This window comes from Eurosta solidaginis, chromosome 2 (genome assembly GCF_040869045.1).
Source record: "Eurosta solidaginis isolate ZX-2024a chromosome 2, ASM4086904v1, whole genome shotgun sequence".
In the NCBI taxonomy this organism is placed as follows: Eukaryota; Metazoa; Arthropoda; class Insecta; order Diptera; family Tephritidae; genus Eurosta; species Eurosta solidaginis.
The window spans coordinates 266,800,989-266,825,124 of NC_090320.1; the positions used below are offsets into that span (position 1 = coordinate 266,800,989).

Consider the following 24,136-nt stretch of genomic DNA (forward strand, 5'->3'; position numbering starts at 1 on the left):
CTATCAGTTTGATTTAAGATGCTATCTGGCTAGCAATAGTAGTGTTATTCTGAAGTACTTTAATAAAGACCGTTTTGCATTATTGAATAGTGGAGTTATTTATTCAACAGTTTAGTGATTCGAACGTTAGCAGAAACTTGCAAATAAGGGGAATTGCATTAAATTCGTTACAATATATAACCAATTTACCGGGTATTTAGCATTTGGGCATTTACCCCTTTCCCATCTCTAGGAATGGGGAAAAAGTTGACCCACACACATAATATTATTCGCTTTTTTATCAAAGCATTGAAATTTATACTCGTTGATTTTACTAATTTTCATTGACCTCTTTCTTTTACTACAGATACCATGGAATAATGGATTTGCCGTTTTCAATAATGTCACGTTTACTTGCCTATACGTACTTATGACCGCTTTCAATATATATACGCTAAGTTTTTGTTATATGATGTCGAAATTTTTTCGCAGCCCCAAAGTAGCCATAACTGCAGCGCCCATTTTTTGGATACTTTTTTATTTGCCATTTGCATCGAGCATACAATCAACGAAGCCTTTATCTGAAACCCTACACACAATTGTATCATTATTTGGAAATTCTGCATTTGGTTTTGCCATAAAAAGTATATATCATTTGGAAAATACTGAAGGTCTACATTGGAATAATTTCTTCAAAAGAGCTTTGTCTAGTCAAAATTTTAGTGTTGGTACCTACACCTTGATTATGTGTGGTGTTAGCATTGTACAGGCATTAATTGGTATTTGTGTGACAAAAGTAGACAAATGTTTATTAAATATATTGAAAAAGTTGCGGCGACACACGGATGGACGTATAGGTTCAGAGAATTCACGTTATTCAAAAACGATTATACTTGAAGTTAGAGCAAATTATAAACCATCAGCAGTTGAAGTGATATCGGTATCTGTAGAGCGTGACAATAAATTGATTCTTGATGACATTTCATTCAGTTTATATGAGAATGAAATAACAATGCTTATGGGTCATAATGGTAGTGGCAAGACAATGTTAATAAAAGTTTTGGCCGGCATTACAAGTCCAAAATCGGGAAAAGTTGTCTATGCTGAAACCAACGATAATAAACTTTATACAAGTTCAAGCGATTTTACCGGTGTTTGTTTTAATGATTCGATGCTCTTCTACAATTTAAACGTTAAACATCAGCTAATGTTCTTTGGACGCATGAAAGGTGTTATATCGGTTCAATTGAAAAAAGAATTGAAAAAGTATTTGGAAGCATTAGAATTGGATAATTATAAATACGTGCGTACTGAGGAGTTGACTTGTGGTCAACGTACCAAAATGGCTGTAGCTTGCGCTTTGATTGGTGGTAGCAAAATAATTTTACTCGATGATATTGTTTTGAAATTGGACGTGCGTGATTATGATCTTGTTTGGAAATTATTGGAAAAAGAAAAATTTGGGCGTGTAATTTTGGCATCCACAAATTTAAGTCTTGAACCAGAATTTCATGCTGATAATATAATAATTTTGGGACAAGGACGAGTTAAGTGCACCGGCACTGGGCAATTTCTTAAATCGTTATATTGTTTTGGCTGCCATTTGGTAAGTATTTGGCTGTTTAAAGATATTTTTTTTTTTTTTTATAAAAATTGTTTAAAACTGGAGTATATGAATTCACAATAAATGAGTGATGCAACGATTGCCAATAATTGCTACACTTGAGAGAACAAGGTAATTTAAAATTAAAATCCTCTCTCGACGTATAAAATCACGCTCCATAACTCGCTCATTCTACTTGTCCAAATGTATAGATTCGAAATCATGAATGGTGCCGAGCGAAGATTAAATGGCTTTTGAAGTGTTCGAGAGAAGAGTTCTCCATGAGGCCGACGGCGAGTATCGACGGAGGTGTAATGATGAGCTGCCTAGGTTAAGTTATGCACACGGACGAACACACTCCAGCCAAGAAAGTTCTTCAATCGACAACACTATTTTGAAGCATAGGAAGGGAAGACATCCACTGAGTTGGATAAGTCAGGTGGAGCAAGACTTGACAATTCTTGGTGCTGCGAATCGGCACCAATTATCGTGAAATAGGAATAGTTGGTGTGATTGTTATGAACCCACCAAAATAGCTCAGACGGTTTATTGCCGATGATAAGTAATGATAATTTCTATAATTGTTTAAAAATGTCTGTGTTGAATGCTCACCAAACTTCAGCCTGGCCTCCGCCCGTACAATGAAAATAGAACGCACTATACCGTTGAACTAAGAGTACTTGTGGCGTCGGCGAGTATAGACGGAGGTTTAATGATGAGTTGTTTAGGTCAAGTTATGCTTATGGACGAAGAGGCTCCAGCTAAGAAAGTTCTTCAATCGACACCGCTATAGAAAGGGGCAGCCCTCCACTGAGTTGGGAGTGTCAGGTGGACGAAGACTTAGCAAACCGTTTAGCGCCAATTAATGATAATTATGAGTAGTGGGAAACTATATAACCATGAAAAAAATTTCTTAGTAAAATGCTCATTAGCCTGTAGCCTCGCCTTCGTCCGTACGAAGGAAATAGAACACGCAATATCATTGAACTAAGAACACCAAACAGCTTGGACATAGAATATTTCACACTTACCAAATATAATTGGTCTTGGTTAAATGGACGGTTTGAAGAAAAAGAAAATCTGTTTCAATGCAGAACTAATTACGAAATAGGTCCTATATTATTGTGTTAACAATCCTGCAATTGTACGGAAAACAATTTCGAAACAGTATCGACATGATCCCCATACTCTTTCCAAATAAATACAACAAGTAAGGAAGGTTAAGTTCGGGTGTAACCGAACATTACATACTCAGTTGAGAGCTATGGTGACAACATAAGGGAAAATAACCATGTAGGAAAATGAACCGAGGGAAACCCTGGAATGTGTTTGTATGACATGTGTATCAAATGAAAGGCATTAAAGAGTATTTTATGAGGGAGTGGGCCATAGTTCTATAGGTGGACGCCATTTAGGGATATAGCCATAAAGGTGGATCAGGGTTGACCCTAGAATGCGTTTGTACGATATGGGTATCAAATGAAAGGTATTAATGAGTATTTTAAAAGGGCGTGGACCTAAGTTCTATAGATGGAAGCCTTTTCGAGATATCGCCGTAAAGATGGACCAGGGGTGACTCTAGAATGCGTTTGCACAATATGGGCATCAAACGAAAGGTGTTAATGAGTATTTTAAAAGGGAGTGGGCCTTAGTTCTATAGGTGGACGCCGTTTCGAGATATCGTCATAAAGGTGGACCAGGGGTGATTCTAGAATGCGTTTGTACGATATGGATATCAAATTAAAGGTATTAATGAGTATTTTAAAAGGGAGTAATCCTTAGTTCCATAGGTGGACGCCGTTTCGAGATATCGCCATAAAGGTGGACCAGGGGTGACCCTAGAATTTGTTTGTACGATATGGGTATCAAAAGAAAGGTGTTAATGAGTATTTTAAAAGGGAGTAATCCTTAGTTCCATAGGTGGACGCCGTTTCGAGATATCGCCATAAAGGTGGACCAGGGGTGACCCTAGAATTTGTTTGTACAATATGGGCATCAAACGAATGGTGTTAATGAGTATTTTAAAAGGGAGTGGGCCTTAGTTCTATAGGTGGTCGCCTTTTCGAAATATCGCCATAAATGTGGACCAGGGGTGATTCTAGAATGCGTTTGTACGATATGGATATCAAATTAAAGGTATTAATGAGTATTTTAAAAGGGAGTAATCCTTAGTTCCATAGGTGGACGCCGTTTCGAGATATCGCCATAAAGGTGGACCAGGGGTGACCCTAGAATTTGTTTGTACGATATGGGTATCAAAAGAAAGGTGTTAATGAGTATTTTAAAAGGGTGTGGGGCTTAGTTCTATAGGTGGACGCCTTTTCGAGATATCGCCATAAAGGTGGACCAGGGGTGACTCTACAATGAGTTTGTACGATTTGGGTATCAAATTAAAGGTATTAATGAGAGTTTTAAAAGGAAGTGGTGGTAGTTGTATATGTGAAGGCGTTTTCCAGATATCGTCCAAAATGTGGACTAGGGTGACCCAGAACATTATCGGTTGGATACCGCTAATTTATTTATATATGTAATACCTGGCAAGATTTTAATATAATTTATACTTAATATGGTAGGTGTCACAACCATTTTATAAAGTTTTTTCTAAAGTTATATTTCGCGTCAATAAAACAATCCAATTACCTTACCATGTTTCATCCCTTTTTTCGTATTTGGTATAGAATTATGGCATTTTTTTCATTTTTCGCAATTTTCGATATCGAAAAAGTGGGCGTGGTCATAGTCGGATTTCGTTCATTTTTCATACCAAGGTAAAGTTGGTTCAGATAAGTACGTGAACTGAGTTTAGTAAAGATATATCGATTTTTGCTCAAGTTATCGTGTTAACGGCCATGCGGAAGGACAGACGGACGACTGTGTATAAAAACTGGGCGTGGCATCAACCGATTTCGCCCATTTTCACAGAAAACAGTTAGCGCCATAAAATCTATGCCCCTACCAAATTTTAAAATGATTGGTTAATTTTTGTTCGATTTATGGCATTAAAAGTATCCTAGACAAATTAAATGAAAAAGGGCGGAGCCACGCCCATTTTTAAATTTTCTTTTATTTTTGTATTTTGTTGCACCATATCATTACTGGAGTTGAATCTTGACATAATTTACTTATATACTGTAAAGATATTAAATTTTTTGTTAAAATTTTACTTTAAAAAAAATTTTTTTTTAAAAGTGGGCGTGGTCCTTCTCCGATTTTGCTAATTTTTATTAAGCGTACATGCAGTAATAAGAGTAACGTTCCTGCCAAATTTCATCATGATATCTTCAACCACTGCCAAATTACAGCTTGCAAAAGTTTTAAATTACCTTCTTTAAAAAGTGGGCGGTGCCACGCCCATTGTCCAAAATTTTACTAATTTTATATTTTGCGTCATAAGTTCAACTCATCTACCAAGTTTCGTCGCTTTATCGGTCTTTTGTAATGAATTATCGCACTTTTTCGGTTTTTCGAAATTTTCGATATCGAAAAAGTGGGCGTGGTTAAGGTCCGATATCGTTCATTTTAAATAGCGATCTGAGATGAGTGCTCAGGAACCTACATACCAAATTTCATCAAGATACCTCAAAATTTACTCAAGTTATCGTGTTAACGGACGGACGGACGGACGGACGGACGGACGGACGGACGGACGGACGGACGGACATGGCTCAATCAAATTTTTTTTCGATCCTGATTATTTTGATATATGGAAGTCTATATCTATCTCGATTCCTTTATATATGTACAACCAACCGTTATCCAATCAAACTTAATATACTCTGTGAGCTCTGCTCAACTGAGTATAAAAACATTCCCGAAATGTTCCAGAGAGAGTCATAAAATGATCCGAAATATAAGGTTCCGAAATAATCCGGAAAATTTCCCGAAACAGTCCGAAAATTTTTCTCTAAAATGAGAGCATATTTTACTTAAAATAATCCTATATGTCTCGAAACATCGGGATAGAGACCCCTAAAAAAATCCCCAAATTGTTTTTGAATTATTCCGTAAGCCATACCATTTGTGCTCAAATTGTTTTTGAATTATTTCGTAAGCCATACAATTTGTGCTCAAATTGTTTTTGAATTATTCCGTAAGCCATACGATTTGTCCTCAAATAGTACAGCAAAATAATTAAAACAATAACGGAGTTGTCTGGAAACGTTAATCAATTCTGTAGATTTCCGAAACTAACCTGAAAATGTCAGGTAATTGTCCAAAAACCTTTCCCGAAATAATCTCGAAATAGTCGCAAGATCATTTATATATCAGTTCCGAAACGGTTCCGAAATGACACAAAAGTAACCCCAAAACAGTACGGAACTTCCGAAAATTATTACTTTAGAAATTCCGAAATATTGCAAAAACATTCTCGAAACGGTCCGGACCGGCCCCGAAAAAAAAAACTAAAGCAATATGACTAAACAAATTTCGAAGACAATCCCAAATTTACATTGAACTAACTCCGAAAAAGTTCCGACACGATTACAAAATAATTTAAGAATAGTTCCTGAAGGATCACTAAATTAGGGGGCTCAGAATATACTCGCGGCATGTATGCCTGTTGCAACAGGCAACTAAAATACCAAATTGATTCAAGGGGTTGTGTAGCGCAACCCTTTCAAGGGGTTGCCAGCGCAATTTATAGCTTCCTCAAAACAATTGTCGACCTACCCGTGGCAAATCCTGTTTTTTAACAACCGAGGCTCTGGCGACCCTACGTTCCTCATGGATCTAGGGTGTGGGAGGGCGGTTTGGCCTAGAAGGTTTCATGTGATCATACTAAAGATGGTCGGTCTTGTTCCTTAATGGTGTTTATTACCAGAACCTACCAGATCTGCATCCGGCACAGGACCACAAAGATCGATAATACTCTCCAAAACCTTCGGGGAGTGTTCCTATAGCTACAACAACAACAACAACAAGGATCTGAAAATTATTGTGAAAGTGCTCCCGTAATTATACCAAAGACAATCCCGTCATTGTCTTAAGATAGTGCTGAATATAAATACAATAATACTGAAATGGACCCGAATTAATTGGTAAATATTCCTAGATATGAGAGATATGACGAAGAAAACAATTGGGTATTTATGCTGATATGGACGCGAAATGAATCCAAGAATAATTCAATAACGAGTCAAATCTCGAAATGATCCTAAAATGTCCGTTACAATACCGAAAACAACTAGACCCGAAACTATCCCAAAACAATGTCGAAATGATCGCGGCTTGATCCCGAAATTATACTGAAAACAATTCTGAAATAGTCCCTCTCTCTTTCCCTGCTTCTAAAGGTGCATTCTAATAATACCTTTCCAGGTGGTTCATTTAAAACCATTCGTATAACAAGGCTTAGCCAACAAAACTGTTCACTGTAAACAGCTCATACAGTTTATCATTAAATTTTTTACGTAATGAACTTGCAGTCGGCAACGTATGGAATACTTCCAGAATCTAATATGATGTTGTCAAAGGTCATTCTTCTGAAACGCTGGCAGATTACGCTAAATCGATTCTGGAATTTAATTTAAGTTTACATAGTTAAGGCCTCACTTTTCATTTGCCAACTCAATCCACGTATTTGTATTTGGGTAACAATCCAAATGTAAAAATCGGGCTTATGTGATAACCTTGTGCTCGCGCCGTTCTATTATTATTATTGTAATTTTATATACAATTGAATATTAACTAGCTTTTTTGGTTTTTTTGCATAGCTTATCGCAAAAGAAGAAAATTGTAAAGAGGCAGAAGTCACCAAAGTCTTGAACCAATTTATTCCCGACATAACACCAGCTGCACATATCGGTAGAGAAATATCATATCATATCGAATCTAGTAATATTGAAATCTTAGAATCTATACTGCACGATTTGGAAGCTAAAAAGGAGCAACTCGATATAATGAATATTACAATAATTGAAACACCAGTTGAAGAATTGTTTTGTAAATTGGGCGCTGAGCGACCCGCTTATGATGATCGCAAACGATATTTAAGAATTTTTAATGGCCTTAGTATTATGCATGAAGATAATCATGATTTAGTATTCTTAAAAAGGCGCATAAATTACCAAATGAGTGCATTTCAAAAGAGTATGCGTCAATGGACTGCATTATATTATAAACATTTCATTTTTTATTGGGCACACAAAGGTACTATACCAATAATTATTTGTTTGCCATTATTTGTTTTAATATACTGTGCTATATGGATGACACCATCTATGAAACCATTACCATCACTAAATTTCAAGTTTGTCGATTATCGTGATTCAGTTACTTTAATAAGTATACGAAGGGATATAAACTCTAAAGTAGATAACCTTATAGATAGCTATAAACAAAATATATATTGGAAAAATAGTAATATTAAAACGATTGATATAAGAGACAAACAAATTGTCGATTATATATACGATGAAGAAAGAAAAGAAAATAATCGGAATAATAATTTAAATTTGAAAATATTATTTGGTTTAACGGTGCAAAATCATTTGACTGCTTGGTTCAATGGATATTTACCGCATATAGCACCGCTCGTCCTAAATCTTGTTTACAACGCCATCTTACGGTAAGTTATTTATATACAGTGCACTACAAATGTATTCGTACAGCACTTTGCATAAATTTAGTAATAAGAAAATTTATAAGCCGTGTCTTGTTTAACATGTATATACATCTACATTTGTAACTAAAAAGAACTCTTATCGACAACCGAGCATAGTAGTTGTGTTTCTAGAAATATTTAGATAGTGGAAACACAAACTTTTTCGGTCATAGTGTAAAATGCATACCAAAGTGAAAGTGGAGATAAGAAAAGCCAACACTATTTAGTAGTGATTGAAAATGCTTAATTAATCCGGTGTTTTTATACCGTTTATGAAAATGAAATGGTATGTATGTATATTAATTTTGTCACGAATCTCAAAATTTTAAGTACTTAAAGGAAAATAGATAGATCCACTAATAAGTATACCGAAATGATCAGGATGAAGAGCTGAGTTGATTTAGCCATGCCCGCCTGTCCGCCTGTCTGTTTGTATGCAAACTAGTCCCTGAATGTTCGAGATATCTTGATAAAATTTGGTGACGCATATATTTAGTTGTCCGATTAGACATTTGTCGGAATCAGCCGGATCGGGCTATTAGCATATATCCCCATACAACCGATTTTTCAGAAAAAGATGTTTTTACTCATATCTTCCTCAATTTATCAGATGAGCTTTTCTTACAATATGCATCGTGCTTTTATTAATTTTTCCTACAAATTGGCAGAACTCCGCACGGCATCTGCAAGGCAGATGAGTTTCCACTCAGAAGCTTTTTGTAGCAGAAATAAACTCTGAGTATTTCTAATTGAAAGACTTTTACCTAAATTTTCGATGTTGCTTTGTTCGAGGCGTGAACCCAGAATATTTCGTATAATGAGCACGCTACCAACAGCTTTTCCATTATTTATTATCCCACTTAAAACTTAAAAAGACTAAAATTTTTAGAAATTTCTTTAGAGTTCCCTCGAGCTTAAATGCTGAGCGTTGACGAACCAAGTCCACATCTTCTCTATGGTTGTGCATAGTGCTGAAGAAATATACTCTCTTTTCATGCAGTACTAATGTTATTAATACGCTTTTAATTAACCATACACTTCTCATTACTATTTTTCTCCACAGCCACAATACCTTAAACGACAATAGAATCGATGTTGAGCTTGAACTGTTGAAAATGGAAAGTAAAGTTGCCGTTAGCGAATTATCTCGAAAAACATTTAATATGGGCGCGAAATTAGCAATGCATATAGGAATTATAATATGTTATTCGGTGTGCGTTCGAGTTATGCTGTCAGTATCTGAAAGAACAAGCGGATTTCAGAATTTACAGCGTATAGCTGGTTTGAGTGCTTTCAATGAATGGATATGCCTATTTGCATTGGATCTTAGTAAACATTTTATTGTTATGTCAATTTCTACAGTTTTCTGTTTTTTATTATTGCCAAGTGTTTATGCCTCACTTACTGTTTTACGTAAGTATATATATTAGCTATAAGTTTACCTAACATAAAGGTGAAGGAAAAATTAAAAAGAACAAGTAAGGAAGGCTAAGTTCGGGTGCAACCGAACATTACATACTCAGTTGAGAGCTATGGAGACAAAATAAGGAAAATCACCATGCAGGAAAATGAACTTAGGGTAACACTGGAATGTGGTTGTATGACATGTGTATCAAATGGAAGGTATTAAAGAGTATTTTAAGAGAGAGTAGGCCATAGTTCTATGGATGGACGCCATTTAGGGATATCGCCATAAAAGTGGACCAGGGCTGACTCTAGAATTTGTTTGTACGATATGGGTATCAAACGAAAGGTGTTACTGAGCATTTTAAGAGGGAGTGGACATCAGGTCTATAGGTGGACGCCTTTTCGAGATATCGCCATTAGGGTGGGCCAGGGGTGACTCTAGAATGTTTGTACGATATGGGTATCAAACGAAAGGTGTTACTGAGCATTTTAAGAGGGAGTGGGCATTAGGTCTATAGGTGGACGCCTTTTCGATATATCGCCATTAGCGTGGGCCAGGGGTGACTCTAGAATGTGTTTGTACGATATGGATATCAAATTAAAGGTATTAGTGAGGGTTTTAAAAGCGAGTGGCCCTTAGATTTATATGTGAAGGCGTTCTCGCGATATCGACCAAAATGTGGACCAGGTGATCCAGAAAATCATCTGTCGGGTACTGCTAATTTATTTATATATGCAATACCACTAACAGTATTCCTGCCAAGATTCCAAGGGATGTTGATTTCACCTTGTAGAACTTTTTCATTTTCTTCTACTTAATATGGTAGGTGTCACACCCATTTTACAAAGTTTTTTCCAAAGTTATATTTTGCGTCAATAAACCAATCCAGTTGCCATGTGTCATCCCTTTTTTCGTATTTGGTATAGAATTATGGCATTTTATTCATTTTTCGTAATTTTCGATATCGATCAAGTGGGCGTGGTTATGGTCGGATTTCGGCCATTTTTTATACCAAGATAAAGTGAGTTCAGATAAGTACGTGGGCTAAGTTTAGTATAGATATATCGGTTTTTGCTCAAGTTATTGTGTTAACGGCCGAGCGGAAGCACAGACGGTGGACTGTGTATAAAAACTGGGCGTGGCTTCCACCGATTTCGCACATTTTCACAGAGAGCAGTTACAGTCATAGAATCTATGCCCCTACCAGAAGGATTGGTAAATTTTTGTTCGACTTATGGCATTAAAAGTATTCTAGACAAACTAAATAAAAATGGGCGGAGCCACGCCCGTTTTGAAATTTTCTTTTATTTTTGTATTTTGTTGCATCATATCATTACATGAGTTGAATTTTGACTTAATTTACTTATATACAGTAAAGATATTAAATTTTTTGTTAAAATTTGAATTAAAAATTTTTTTTTTTAAAAAGTGGGCGTGTTCTTCATCCAATTTTACTAATTTTTATTTAGCACATATATAGTGATAGTAGTAACGTTCCTGCCAAATTTCATCATGATATCTTCAACGACTGCCAAATTACAGCTTGCAAAACTTTTAAATTACCTTCTTGTAAAAGTGGGCGGTGCCACGCCCATCGCCCAAAATCTTACTAATTTTCTATTCTGCGTCATAATGTCAACTCATCAACCAAGTTTCATCGCTTTAGCCCCCCTTTGGCAATGAATTATCGCATTTTTTCGGTTTTTCGAAATTTTCGATATCGAAAAAGTGGGCGTCGTTATAGCCCGATATCGTTCATTTTAAGTAGCGATGTGAGATGAGTGCCCAGGAATCTACATACCAAATTTCATCAAGATACCTCAAAATTTGCTCAAGTTATCGTGTTAACGGGCAGACGGACGGACGGACATGGCTCCATAAAATTTTTTTTCGATACTGATGATTTTGATATATGGAAGTCTATACATATCTCGATTTCTTTATACCTGTACAACCAACCGTTATCCAATCAAAGTTAATATACTCTGTGAGCTCTGCTCAACTGAGTATAAAAAACATGATAATATGCCTTTACATTGCGTAGATTTGTAAGAAGCTTAAGGTAAACTACAAATTCAGGTTACACGATCGCTGCAGTTTCGGTAGTTCTAATTGTTAGAGAATTTAACATTCAAGCTCATTGGTAGGCGAATGTTGAAACTGTGCGATTGTTATTGGTCTTGAACTGTTTTGAGATCGGTGATCTAACAATTTAGCTACATGGTGGTCAATTGTGCTCAGTATTTCCTGGATTGAAGGGATATTTGTGAACAGAACGTGGAAAATGTTCTTGTCTCTTATAGGATTAGTTGTCTTCGAGATGGATGAAAGTTCGCTGGTTATATACCAATACTTATTCTAGTACGGATCGATTCGTTGAAAAATTGTTGCAGATTTTAGTTGAAAAATTCCACAATTTTTTTATATTTTTTAGAATTTACTTGAATGAAAATGAATTAATAAGAAATGTTTTACATTGCTTTTATACCGTTAATGAAAATGCAATGTTATATAATGTTTGTCACGAGTATCAAAATTGTTCTTAAAGTAGAAGAGACAGGCCCACTAATAAGTATACCGAAATGATGAGGATGATGTCATGAGTTGATCTAGCATTTCCGTCTATCTGTCGGAGTCCGCCAGATTGGACCTCTATAACATATTCAGCCCATACAACCGATTTTACGAAAAAGTGGTTTTGTCATTTATTTCTGATATTAACACAGCTAGAAGAAATTTTACAGTATGATTACATATAAGGCATACACTGTTGTATGAAAAAATTGTTAAGATCGTTTATATACATAACACAAATCCCATACATCTGATTATTCAGATAATTGGTTAAACGTAGTTTCTACCTCATTTTAACCCCAAACAACTTCAAATTTTTTCAGATGCTCACAAATGCGGTACATATTATTGCCTGATAATATAGATATATACCATATAACAGATTGTTCAGATTTTATGAATTTTTGAAAACTCAACACATTATTATTCACCTCCATTCATGAAAAGTATCAAGTCATTGGCACAACTGAAGGCAGTCCTATCCTTACTTGTTTACTATAGATCTAAACTGAAATATTTTAGAGCGATTCTGTTCGAACTTCCCCAGCAAAATATCCGTCGGATACCGTAATAGCCATAACTAACCCTCAAGTGATATCGAGATCTTTCTATCCAAAGATAGCGGAAGTTGTTCGGTTAAAGTCTTGGGTTTACTGAGATGCATTTATCCCTGTTCACAATTCTCTTACAACTTATTGTATAATCTCTTGCTGAAATTTACATAGAGCATGACGAAGCTGCTCTCCACGGTACACAAGAATTATGTGAAAGTACACTCGATCTGCGTAGCAACAATTTAAGATATAGGTCAGCTTTATCCAAAGTCAAATGCGTAAAATGCTGCAGTTCTTTAAGGCCCACTTGCAGAATGGCAAGTTTGTTTCTCAGCTCAGAGTTAGTTTAATACATTTGTCAAAAATTTATGAGTTTAAGTTCGGGTGTAACCGAACATTACATACTCAGCTGCTAAATTACAGCTTGCATTCTTTTAAAGTGGGCTTGGCTACGCCCACTGTCCAAAATTTTACTAACTTTATATTCTGCGTCAAAAGGTCAAACCACCTACCAAGTTTCATCGCTTTATCCCTCTTTGGTAATGACTTATCGTACTTTTTCTGTTTTTTGAAATACTCGATATCGGAAAAGTGGGCGTGGTTATAGTCCGATCTTGTTCATTTTAAATGGCGATCTGAGATGAGTGCTCTGGAACTTACGTAACAAATTTCATTATGATACCCCAAAATTTACTCAAGTTATCGTGTTTCCAGACAGACTGACGGATGGACGAACGGACGGACATGGCTAAATGAATTTCTTTTTTCATTTTGATATATTGAAGTCTATATCTATCTCGATTAGTTTATGCCATTACGGGGTACCGCTATGCGAACAAAATTAATATACTCTTTGAGCTCTGCTCAACTGAGTATAAAAACAATGACATCACAACGCCACATCAGCTTCAACCACGAAAACAAGATAAAGGACAAAGCTCTCCATAACAATGCCAAAGTGACAAACAGCATTACAGTTTATTGTTTGCTCCCGCCGCACTACAGAGAGCGTTGAGTTTGGAGTTTTTAATCTGCTCTTACTGCACTCTAAAACGCCAGGTAGCTCGTAGCAGAGCAAAAGTAATGCGATGCATTTTTATGCTGCAGATCTGCTCTATGCTCTGTTCTTGTTCAGGGCCGAAGCAGTAGCAGAGCATATTTTTCGTTGCTACTGCCGGTCTGGAGTGGCAAATGCTCAAAAACTTATAATTTATGTACATCCAGAAAGTAATATTTCATATTTAGAAAGTTACAATTCTATGTTCAGAAAGTTACACTTCTTGTTCTGAATAATAAAACATTGAGTTTAGCATTTTTATTTAATACCCATATAGTTAATTAAAACTTAAGTTCAGAAAATTACTTTTCATGTTCAAAAAGTTATAATTCAAGTTCGCTCTGCAAATATCGTTGAGATTGTATTGAACTGGCCGACTCGTTCGGGTTGGAATAAGAGAGAAAAACTTTTTTATTGGAGAATTATCAGCGATGAGGCCCTTAACACAGAGATATCTAAAGGCCGAATAGTGGAAAACCCCCTTAATATCAATTCATAATTTTCTAATTTTCTTATAATAACAAAAAACCGAATGAATAATAATTTTTATTGTATTTTTTCAGGTTGGTGTTTTTGCTTACTAATGCTTGGCTGTACATCTATGACTTCGGTTAACTATGTGCTTAGCTTATTTTTCAAAAGTAGTCATGTAGCATATCTATTCATTACAACAATACATTCTATGGGCATGTCATTTTTTATAGCATATTATGGTGATCTGGTAGATCGCACAAAATTTTTAACAATGTTACCGCGCATATTTCCATTATATTCGTTTTGTCATGGCCTAACAAATATATATAGTCATAATATTCAAAATCGCTTGTGCCAAGACGAAATCGTTAGAATGGTATCTACGGGATTGGAGGATTGTAAAAAAATACCAAATTGTTGTGGTAAGATAATAAAAAACTACTAAATTTGAAATGCTTTACGCGTGACGGACATATTTTACGTCTTATTTCAAAAGATGTTACTACGGTTATTCTGGTTGCAATTTTAAAAATATCTGGCAACTTTGACTAAAATTTGTTTATCATTCACCTACACATTCTGACTTCTGCTGCGTAGCCAGTGGTTGCCAGCTATTTTCATTTCATTTTTAAAATTCATCAAGAAAAAATTAGTAATTTGATGGCTATTTTTTCATGTGGAATTTAAAACGTTTTTTTGTTGTATACAACACCTTAAAATTTACATTGGAAAATGGTCATAATTACTGCAGGACCACGTTTAGCAAGGCCAACTCATTCAAATTCCGTGCAAACCAGAAGTCTTCTAAAAACCTGTTGCTGACTCTGTCGCAATCTGATCTGTCTCAGAATGGGAACTATTGCACATAGGCTATCGCATTTAGGGGTAGTCAGTTTACTGTATATTTTGGATAAATACTTACGTACTTACATAATTGGAGCTTAACTGTCTTTGCGGTTTTGGCCGTCCAACAAGTCGAGCAGGGTCGCTTCTACAATGGGTAAACTGGCGCCAATTTTTAACACAAAGGGAAGTTTAATCGCTTTCTTCATCTGCCTCCAATGGTGGGTACCTACTAAGGGACATAAAGAAGGCAGAGCTTTTTCCCCGTTATTACTGAAACCCATTCTCAACTCAATATTGAGAGTTCGATGCGAACACCAATGACATAGCTACCGTACAGAGACGAGCTTCCCAAGGTGTTGTAGTCTTCGCTTTAATTCAAGCTCAAGAGCTAGCTGAACATCATACTCGATCTACCGGCATTGGAATTTTCTGATAACCGGATTACAGTGCAAGCACCTTTCCATTTAAAAAAATTGTATCATTAGTAAACACATTCCTAGAACAGTGCGAAATTATCAAACAAATTTTAGTTACCAGTAGAAGACTGGGCGTATGCTTCCTTTGCGAGTATGAATATCTTTACTCATGATTCCAAACTAACTTTTAGAACGACCTCAGCTTATTTGATGTAACGTGCCTAAGTTTTTTGTTACGACTGCCAGGTCAGCTAAGGTTGAACTGGCCTGTCCGTGACCAGAATTTGTTTAACGACCTAACTGAAAGACCCTATCAAAACCTACGACCTATTTTATAAAATAACTCCAACCACTTGGCAAGCTTTCTATGACCTATGCCACTTGCTACTTCTAAATATGACAGCTGTTTCACGCCTTGTAGCTGGAATCTTAGACTGCCAAGTGCAGTTTATGAGCAAAAATAAAAATGCCTAATTTAAAGGCATGTGACATCAAAAAGCAGTGTCCTTGAACCTAGAGTCCTCACTTTTTAATGATGGGAGTAATTTTGTTAGTGTAATTTTGTAAGACTTACACATGATCCTTGACATTTTACAACCCAACGCTTGGGTTCACACCTTTGCCGCTTGGTTGATCATGTGCAACTCTCGCCTTCTCTTAAACAATCTTATAATGACGCCTACGGAACAAACTTCGGGCTGTTAACACGGCGAGAATGAAAACACGACAGATGACATTCACTTTGTTATTTACTGTTAGATACGATCTCGTTTCTTGAGATTGCTTGTCAATGTAGACATTAAGGATTAAAGTGTTTCATTAATGTATTTTGCTGAGTTACTCAATTAAATTTCTTTTCTGGATTATTTAAATGATCGACAGTCACACTGAGCTATAGAAAATTAAAAAGCAAATTTAAAAACTTCCTATTAAAATTATTTACAAACTTCCAAAAATAGCGCATAAGGATCTCGAAACTGACGACGACGCTTTTTATTTATGGATGATTATCGGTAACGCTTGGGTTTGTATATTAATATATGAATGCCGTGGACTTTTTAAACGAGAGGTGCCCATAGACAACTAGTAAGTAAAACAAAAAATGGCGTCCTCAATTTGAAAAGTTTTTGATTTATTACTGCAACGATTCATTATTTATTACTTTCGCTAGCGATCGAGCTTTAGACGAATATAAACGTCGACACGCGAGCGATTCTATTGAAGTGGATGAAGTCACAGCCGAAATGATTCATGTACAATCGCTGAAACCGCGAATGCGTTATTATTATACAGCAGTTTGTGAAAATTTGGGTTTAATCAAAAAAGGAAAAATTTTAGTGGACCGAGTTTCATTCACGATAGAACCGTAAGTTTTAGTCCAACTATGAATTTTATAGTCAGCATTACAATGAGGCACTACACAGTAATGATGTCATGATGTATAGGTCGGATGGGTCATATTTTCGTTTTTAAGTTCAGACTCACATAAGTATGGAATTTATTAATACTATTTGTAAACTTTTCATTAATTCTCGATAGTTCTTTGTGTTCTATTATCGATTCGAATCACTGAGCTATTAGTAAACCAACTTCCGTACATCAAAAATCTCTTTATTCGCCACAACAATAGTAATCCGGCTTCAAAATTCAAACTGTTCGTGTTATTTATTTACAGCGTGCTAAAATCTAACTTCTTCCATATTTATATGATTGCGCTGGTTATATATCACTCAGTTGGTTTTTATTTTTCTTCCAGTATCATAAAATAAATTGTAATAATAAATTTCCTATTTATAAAGAATTGTGTAAAAATTGTTTCAAACTGCAAATGAAACCTTGTAGAGTGTATTTATTGAGTAGACTTAAACGTCAGTTACGCATGGCTTAACTATATAGTTGGCTCATGTCATCAACTGACTTTGTTTTTCCCATTTCACTGGAGTAGGGATTGTCAAAAGAAGATGACAAATTCAAAATGAAATCAACCAGCTATCAAATTACTATTGTGTAAGCTAAATTGAGTTCTATGAACACCACTCAATTTAAATCGAAATTGCCTCAATTTGTTTTTCTGTTTGAACATATTATTAACCTATCTGTGAAGCTTCACGTTTGTAGCTCAATGAGAAGTTACATAAAAATCGATTGCAAGATTCCCTCCGTTCCGTTCGATTTTTCTAAATATGCATCTCAATCCGTTCGCCCCCTAGCGACACTTTTTGCAATCTGTTTTATACTATCATCAACCTCTGAAATAAGTTAGAAACTTCAACTTCTAGCTCATCCAGAAGTTACTTAGAAACTGATCTCAAAATTCCAATTTTCCAAATTCTTATACTATTATTTCGATTCGTAGGCAAAGTAATGGAGTTTTTTCTCCTTTTGTTCTTTTCAGTATCTTAACCTCTCTGTGAAGTCTCATTTTTGGTGCTTAATGAGAACTTACTTACAAATCGGTTGCAAGATGTGTATTGAATTTGTGAACAAACATTCATAAATTATAAAAATAAAATAAATGTAAGGCGAGATAACCTCCGAAGAGATCTAAGGCCGAGTTTCTCTTCCAATTTGCGTCGTGCTCCTCTTGATTTTCCCTACAATTTGGCCGGACGGGACCTACATGTTTTATGCCGACTCCGAACAGCATCTGCAAGGCAGATGAGTTTTCACTGAGAGCTTTTAATGGCAGAAATGGCTTGCCAAACACTGCCGAGGGGCGACCCCGCTTAGAAAATTCTTCTTCTAATTTAAAAACCTTATTTCTAAAATGTTGATGTTTCTTTGCCCGGGGTGGGAACCCAGGGCATACGATGTGGTAGGCGGAGCACGCTACCATCACACCACGGTGGCCGCCAACAAACATTCAACCGACTTAATATAAAGGATATAAAATAAACCCTTTCAGGACCGTAAGAAAACTAAAAGTAAATTATGTTGTAGGGCTGTTTTATGTAGTTGATTTGAAAGCACAATACATAAAAAACAATTCGACTTTTAAATTAATTTCACGGTTTTTTTGTTATTTCATAGGAAAAATATTTCCCTATGGACCTCACCAGACATTAAAGTACATTACAGGCCTTATTTTGTAAGCTCTATCAGTAAATTTTGATTGACCATCGTTATTACAGAAATATAAGTTTTCAGGTATGTGTTCAAATCTTATTCGTGACATGACATTGACTACAAAATGAACGCCCATGTCTTCATCAGTCGACCAGCAGCTTCTTATAGTGGGTAATACGTGGAAGCTCATCACGTAGTTCATACCCAGAAATGCCTTCACATCCAACTCGTCAACGGTGAAAACTCTACTTTCTAGAACCAATATGTTTTTCATTAACTTATTCAGTTCTGTAACTTCCATAAAAATTTCAAATGGGGTCACACCTTCACGCTTATCACAGAATATATTTATGAGACCGAACTCATAGTCACTTTCTCGAAAGACACTCGGCGCATATGAGTCCTTTCTCCATCTGAAAACAGGAACTTCTTCATCAGAGGTATGGATAGGATTCCCAGTCGATTTGTCTTCTTGAACTGCCTGGACTGTACTTGTTATTTCTACCACATCTACACAATTTTCCAAATCCTGAGCAAGATATTCTTGATCTTCTTCATCTAGTTGTAGTTCCTTTTTCTCCATCACTATTGTCAGCCATGAGTAATTGTAAAATCTCACTTTCTTTCAGATCAAATTCCCTGCATCTTTTTCCAGCCATTTTGTCTGTAGTAAATTCGAAAAAAAATGAATAAATGAGTAAATCGCGTCATACAATAATAATAAAAATGGTACCTATAAATTTCCTTTGCGGTCCACAGGGAAGCATGTTGCCCTTATAATAATTCTATATTTTTAGATAGTTTTTCCCATTTAATTACATAAAATTGATCATTGTTTAATTTCGTACTTACCATTCAACAAATAAAAAGCTTTTAAAAACAATTTGAAACACGAAATTCTAAATACGTTAAATAAATATGAACACACTTCACTCCTCGAAAGTTTGCCGACTTTGCTTATACTTTTAATAAAGAATATTTGAAAATACTGTCAATCTTCTTTACTTGATTACGCGGACTCCCCTTTTTATATTTAAACACACTCGCTTGAATAGAGTTACCATATAAGAAAATATAAAAAGTCCCTAATTTATTCATGGGAAATATATTTCCCATAGACCTGAAAGCGTTAAAGTCCAGTTTTCTTAAAAATATTACGAAAACTTATCGACGAGAGCTGGGTTACATATCTCATATATCCTTTAAGTTTAGACACCTTATGTTTTTTTGGTTTAACTTAGGGATAAGGGTAGTTCGTAGGGTAAATAAGCCTTAGATAAGGCGTTACCATAAGGCGTATGATGTACTCCTTAGAACTTATTCTGAAGTTTATTGTCAGGAGTGAAGGCAGTATTCCTTATATAACGCTCTTTGTTGCTGTGTACAAGCCATTTCATTTATTTACTAGCTGGATAGTGATGTCCCGAAATTGCTTATATTCGCCACAATACATATTACTATTCTGTTTCCTTTTCGTTCATATATATGCATTACTTAAAAATCTTGATACGTTTTCAGCGGCAAATCACTTGGCATCATAGGTACTAACTGTAATTACACGAACGCACTACTAAACATACTTACCGGCACACCTTGTCCAAGTTTCGGACGCGTATATATCAATGGCGTATCGATGACAGAGGAACGTGCTAAAGCTATATCACATATCGGTTATGTACCTACCGTTAGCTGTGTTATGGGAGAAATGACTTGTAAAGAAGTTTTGAAAATGTTTTGTATTTTGTATGGTTATGCACGTAATGAAATCGATGAAATATGTGAAAATTTTGCAAAAAACTGTGGTTTCTATACACAATATAATACACAAATACAACGCTGTAGTTCGGGTATAAAAGAGAGAATTTCCTATGCAATTGCTATTTTAAAGAAACCGGCACTTTTATGTATCGGTAATTATTCATTTAGCGTTGATCCGCATGGTCGACGTCAATTGTATCGTTTAGTTGTATCACTTTGTGATAAAAACGGTACGGCAATTGCTATTACATCGGTAAATAATTGTTACACAGAAATTTTATGTCATAAACTTATTGTTATGAATGATGGACAATTCATACATGTTGGGCAACCGCGCGATCTAGCTCCGGATATCAACAGAGGTTATGTTGTATCGATGCGCATGAAGAAGGCCATACAAACACCGCAAGGTGTAATGCCAAAAGTATTCTTTCGTTTAACTGCATTTATGGAGAAAACATTTCCTAGTTCGCAATTGGTGTAAGTATGAATTTCAAATATTTTTAGAATATGTACACCTATACAATAGAAACATGTTTCCTACTCCCGCGTGGTACTTAATCGAGGAACAGCATATCTTTGTACAAGGTCTGATTTGAGGAAATCTTATCTCAGAATATTTTTCAAAAATCTGTACTTCAGGCTGTGTTTCAAAAATGTTCGATCTCAGCTCGAATTGCATATATTGAATATATGATAAGATATGGTGTTTTTCTGAAGAAAGACGTTTTTCAAAGAAAAAGTGTTTTTGAAAGATTCAATAAGATGAGGCGTTTTCGCAACAGCAGCCTAACAAAGTTATATACCAGGGGACGCCAAGTGCTGTAATAGAAATTTATTTTAAAAATTCAGGAAATTCATGGAGAATGTAAGGATTTCATTTACTAATGCGTGGTAAAAGTTCTTTCGGATTTATTTTGAAACTTAACTGAACAAAAAGTTCAAAACCTTCAAATATTTAATCTGGCTGTTTCTATTCTACTCTACTCCCACTTACTTTTCTTAACTTCCCTCTATTTGACTTCAATTCCTGACCTTCTCTGACTTCCTCTGATTTCTGTCTTTATATTTCTATGGCTGTAAGTTTAACTCTCCCTGTCCGCCTCGCACTTATTCTTAACCACCACCCCCTAGATATCCATTTTGATTTCCAAATTATGAAAACATATTCTAGGGTCCAACTTGGTCCAAACTATGGCCTATAGGAAATGAAATGTGTTAGCATATGAAAATAAAATCCACCTACAAACCATCTATGATCTTGAGCTATAGATCTCCAAAAAAATTTTCCTGCTTCAAACAAACTGGTTGAACGTTGGTCCAATGTTAAATGTTAATATGTGTAATTGTGTAATTTCAAATTAATGTTGTTGTTGTTTTTTTGTTTTTATTGTTGACAAATACAAAATTGCTCCAGAAGAAGCCAAGGAAATTTGGCGAAACGTCGAGCTGTAAGGTGAAATAAATTGTTTCATTTGCACTGCTCCCGAATAGATCGGAAAAGCTTACCAAAAATATATGAAAATTAATAAGAGTTTTTAGAATAGATCCACTTCACGGAAAGAAAAGGGTTTTTTTCTAGAAAAGGTCCAGTTTCCAGAAGGAAAAGTGTCTCGAGTAATAAGCTATTGAAGGAACTGTACTGTATTTCAAGTCCCTGTTCTGAATTTAATGCGAACCATAAACAATTTTTTTTGGAATAAGTTCGCCACTGGCCCACTTTCTGGAAATGAAAGTTGCTCAAACATTAATGTGATTAAAGAGCTACCCTGAACCTAGTTTAAAGCAAAACGCTCCTTAAATTAGAATTTTGGGATGAGGTAGGTCCCTGGTCTACTTTCGAAGAGCAATTGCGCGACAACCATGTAGTTTCGAATAAGAAGAATTTCAACCCTAAGAGCTTCAGAGGTCGTAGCGAGGCCTAGTTTCGCCAGCATTTGCTTAGCCTATTCGAGGCCCATCTATAAAGCAAGCAGGCCACAATTTACCAGGGGTACTCCGTATTCCCTACAGCCATCTATGTTTATTCGGTTGAGTTGTACCCATGCGCGCTAAGAGATCTGTGTAACAGTTGCCAGGTAGATACATTGCTATATACCGGGGCTCTGTGATATTAATATAAGAATAGTTCGACGCAACCGGAAGGAGGTTAGGTATTTCCATACCACCCTTGAACGCACCACAGTCAAACTTAGAATATCTTTACAATAATGCATCAGCACTTCTAAATACATTTGCATTAGCGTAGATAAATTTACATAAATAACTAACCATAACATTTTTTTTGCATCTATTTTTCAGTCAAGAGGGCGCCGTAATGCAATATTTTATACCAATCAAGAGTACAACATTGGCATTAATTTTTAAAAATTTGCGTGCAAATGCATTTCAATTAAATATTGAGAGTCTATCAATTACAAGCATGAATATGAGCTACATATTTGGACGTATAACAGAGGAAGCTCTTCGAAAATATAGCACTTCCGCATAATTACCTATAATGTAAAAGTTATTTACATAAATTTGTTTCTGCTTGAAGCAAATGCGTTTTGTTATGTTAAAACTTTGTATGCAATAAAAAATTAAATATAATTATTATTTAACTTATGAACTCCACCTTTTCTTTTGCATTTTTTATGCGTGCTCGCCTACCACGCAGAAATTTCTAAGTACCAGGAAAATCCACTAAAGAAAACTTTCGAAACAGTTTTTTCAATTACAAAAAATTGGTCAAACAGTCCGAGTGTACTTCTGCTACGAAAAGCTTCTCAGCGAAAATTCATCTGGTTGAAAGGCCGTTTGGAGTCAGCATAAAACATACAGGGTACCATCGCACCAATTTGATGAAAATCAAAATGTCAAATTCAAATTGAAGGAGAAGCTCAGCGGTATATCCCGCCTTTTTAGAATAAGATCAAAACTTTTTCTTACACAAATTTGAACTTTTAATTATGGTTTACAAAGAATAAAGCAATAGCGTAACTAAAACAAACAGAACGAACAGAGCGAAAAATGACACTCAATATGGCACAACGATGGAACTGATCTATGTCCAAACTAAATTTGAAAAGATATGGCAGAAGACCGTTCCAATACACATCGAGTTTCAACCTCTTAGCGTGTGTTGTAATGCCACTTTCAGCATATCACAAACCTACATTCATGTATGTAGTACCACTACATACGCCCCGAAACGATCAGTAAGAGAACGCGCATGCACTGACAAAATACAAGCGATCACGTGCACCCATTTCATTCGCGCGACAATCGCCTGAGCGACAGTGCGAAAACTTCTCATATTGTTTATAATGACTTGCTGTTAAGTAGAAATAACTCTCATTTGATGAAGTATCAAAAGCGCGACATTGAAAAATGATAAGGTAAATCCGTATCACACACATTTTGTGTTCAAGGATGTTATTCCTTTGCCTTGCACAAATCCCCACACTTTTGATTTGTAGTACATCAGATGACTTCGGTCACGCACTACTTTCTAGTGTCTCGGTTCACTGCTTCATCGGATGTGGCTATTACATCCCAAGACATCAACGCCACCAATCGCCTGTTCAACCATTGTAGCCTCACACTTCACCGATGTTACCCATGTTCCGCTGCTTGACAGCCCAACGCTGTCCATCGGTGCTACACCTATACCCCCTTCCATCAACTACCGGCTTGTTACAGTTACCCATCACTATTAAAACTAGGTACAACTTTTCGACACGTGTTTTTACGTATATCCCAAGCATCATTAACAGAGCAACGTGTACTCATTTAGAGATAAAAAAGTAGATTTC

General features: G+C 35.8%; 1 protein-coding gene across 6 annotated transcripts in view; it reads left to right on the top strand.

Annotated features, from left to right (window-relative positions):
* LOC137240907 (phospholipid-transporting ATPase ABCA3-like) overlaps positions 1-22,922 on the top strand; it is a 36,919-nt gene extending 13,997 nt beyond the window's left edge. For 4 of the 6 annotated variants that reach the window (XM_067767854.1, XM_067767856.1, XM_067767855.1 and 1 more), the window contains 8 exons: positions 347-1,585; positions 7,297-8,150; positions 9,250-9,599; positions 14,343-14,675; positions 16,475-16,601; positions 16,687-16,881; positions 20,100-20,819; positions 22,641-22,922. In XM_067767854.1, the coding sequence (XP_067623955.1) occupies positions 347-1,585; positions 7,297-8,150; positions 9,250-9,599; positions 14,343-14,675; positions 16,475-16,601; positions 16,687-16,881; positions 20,100-20,819; positions 22,641-22,830 (4,008 nt within the window). In that variant the 3' untranslated portion in view covers positions 22,831-22,922. Of the gene's footprint in view, positions 1-346; positions 1,586-7,296; positions 8,151-9,249; positions 9,600-14,342; positions 14,676-16,474; positions 16,602-16,686; positions 16,882-20,099; positions 20,820-22,640 lie in introns of those variants that run through there. The other 2 variants (XM_067767857.1, XM_067767858.1) reach the window with 2 other exon arrangements.
* Positions 22,923-24,136: the final 1,214 nt, after the last annotated feature.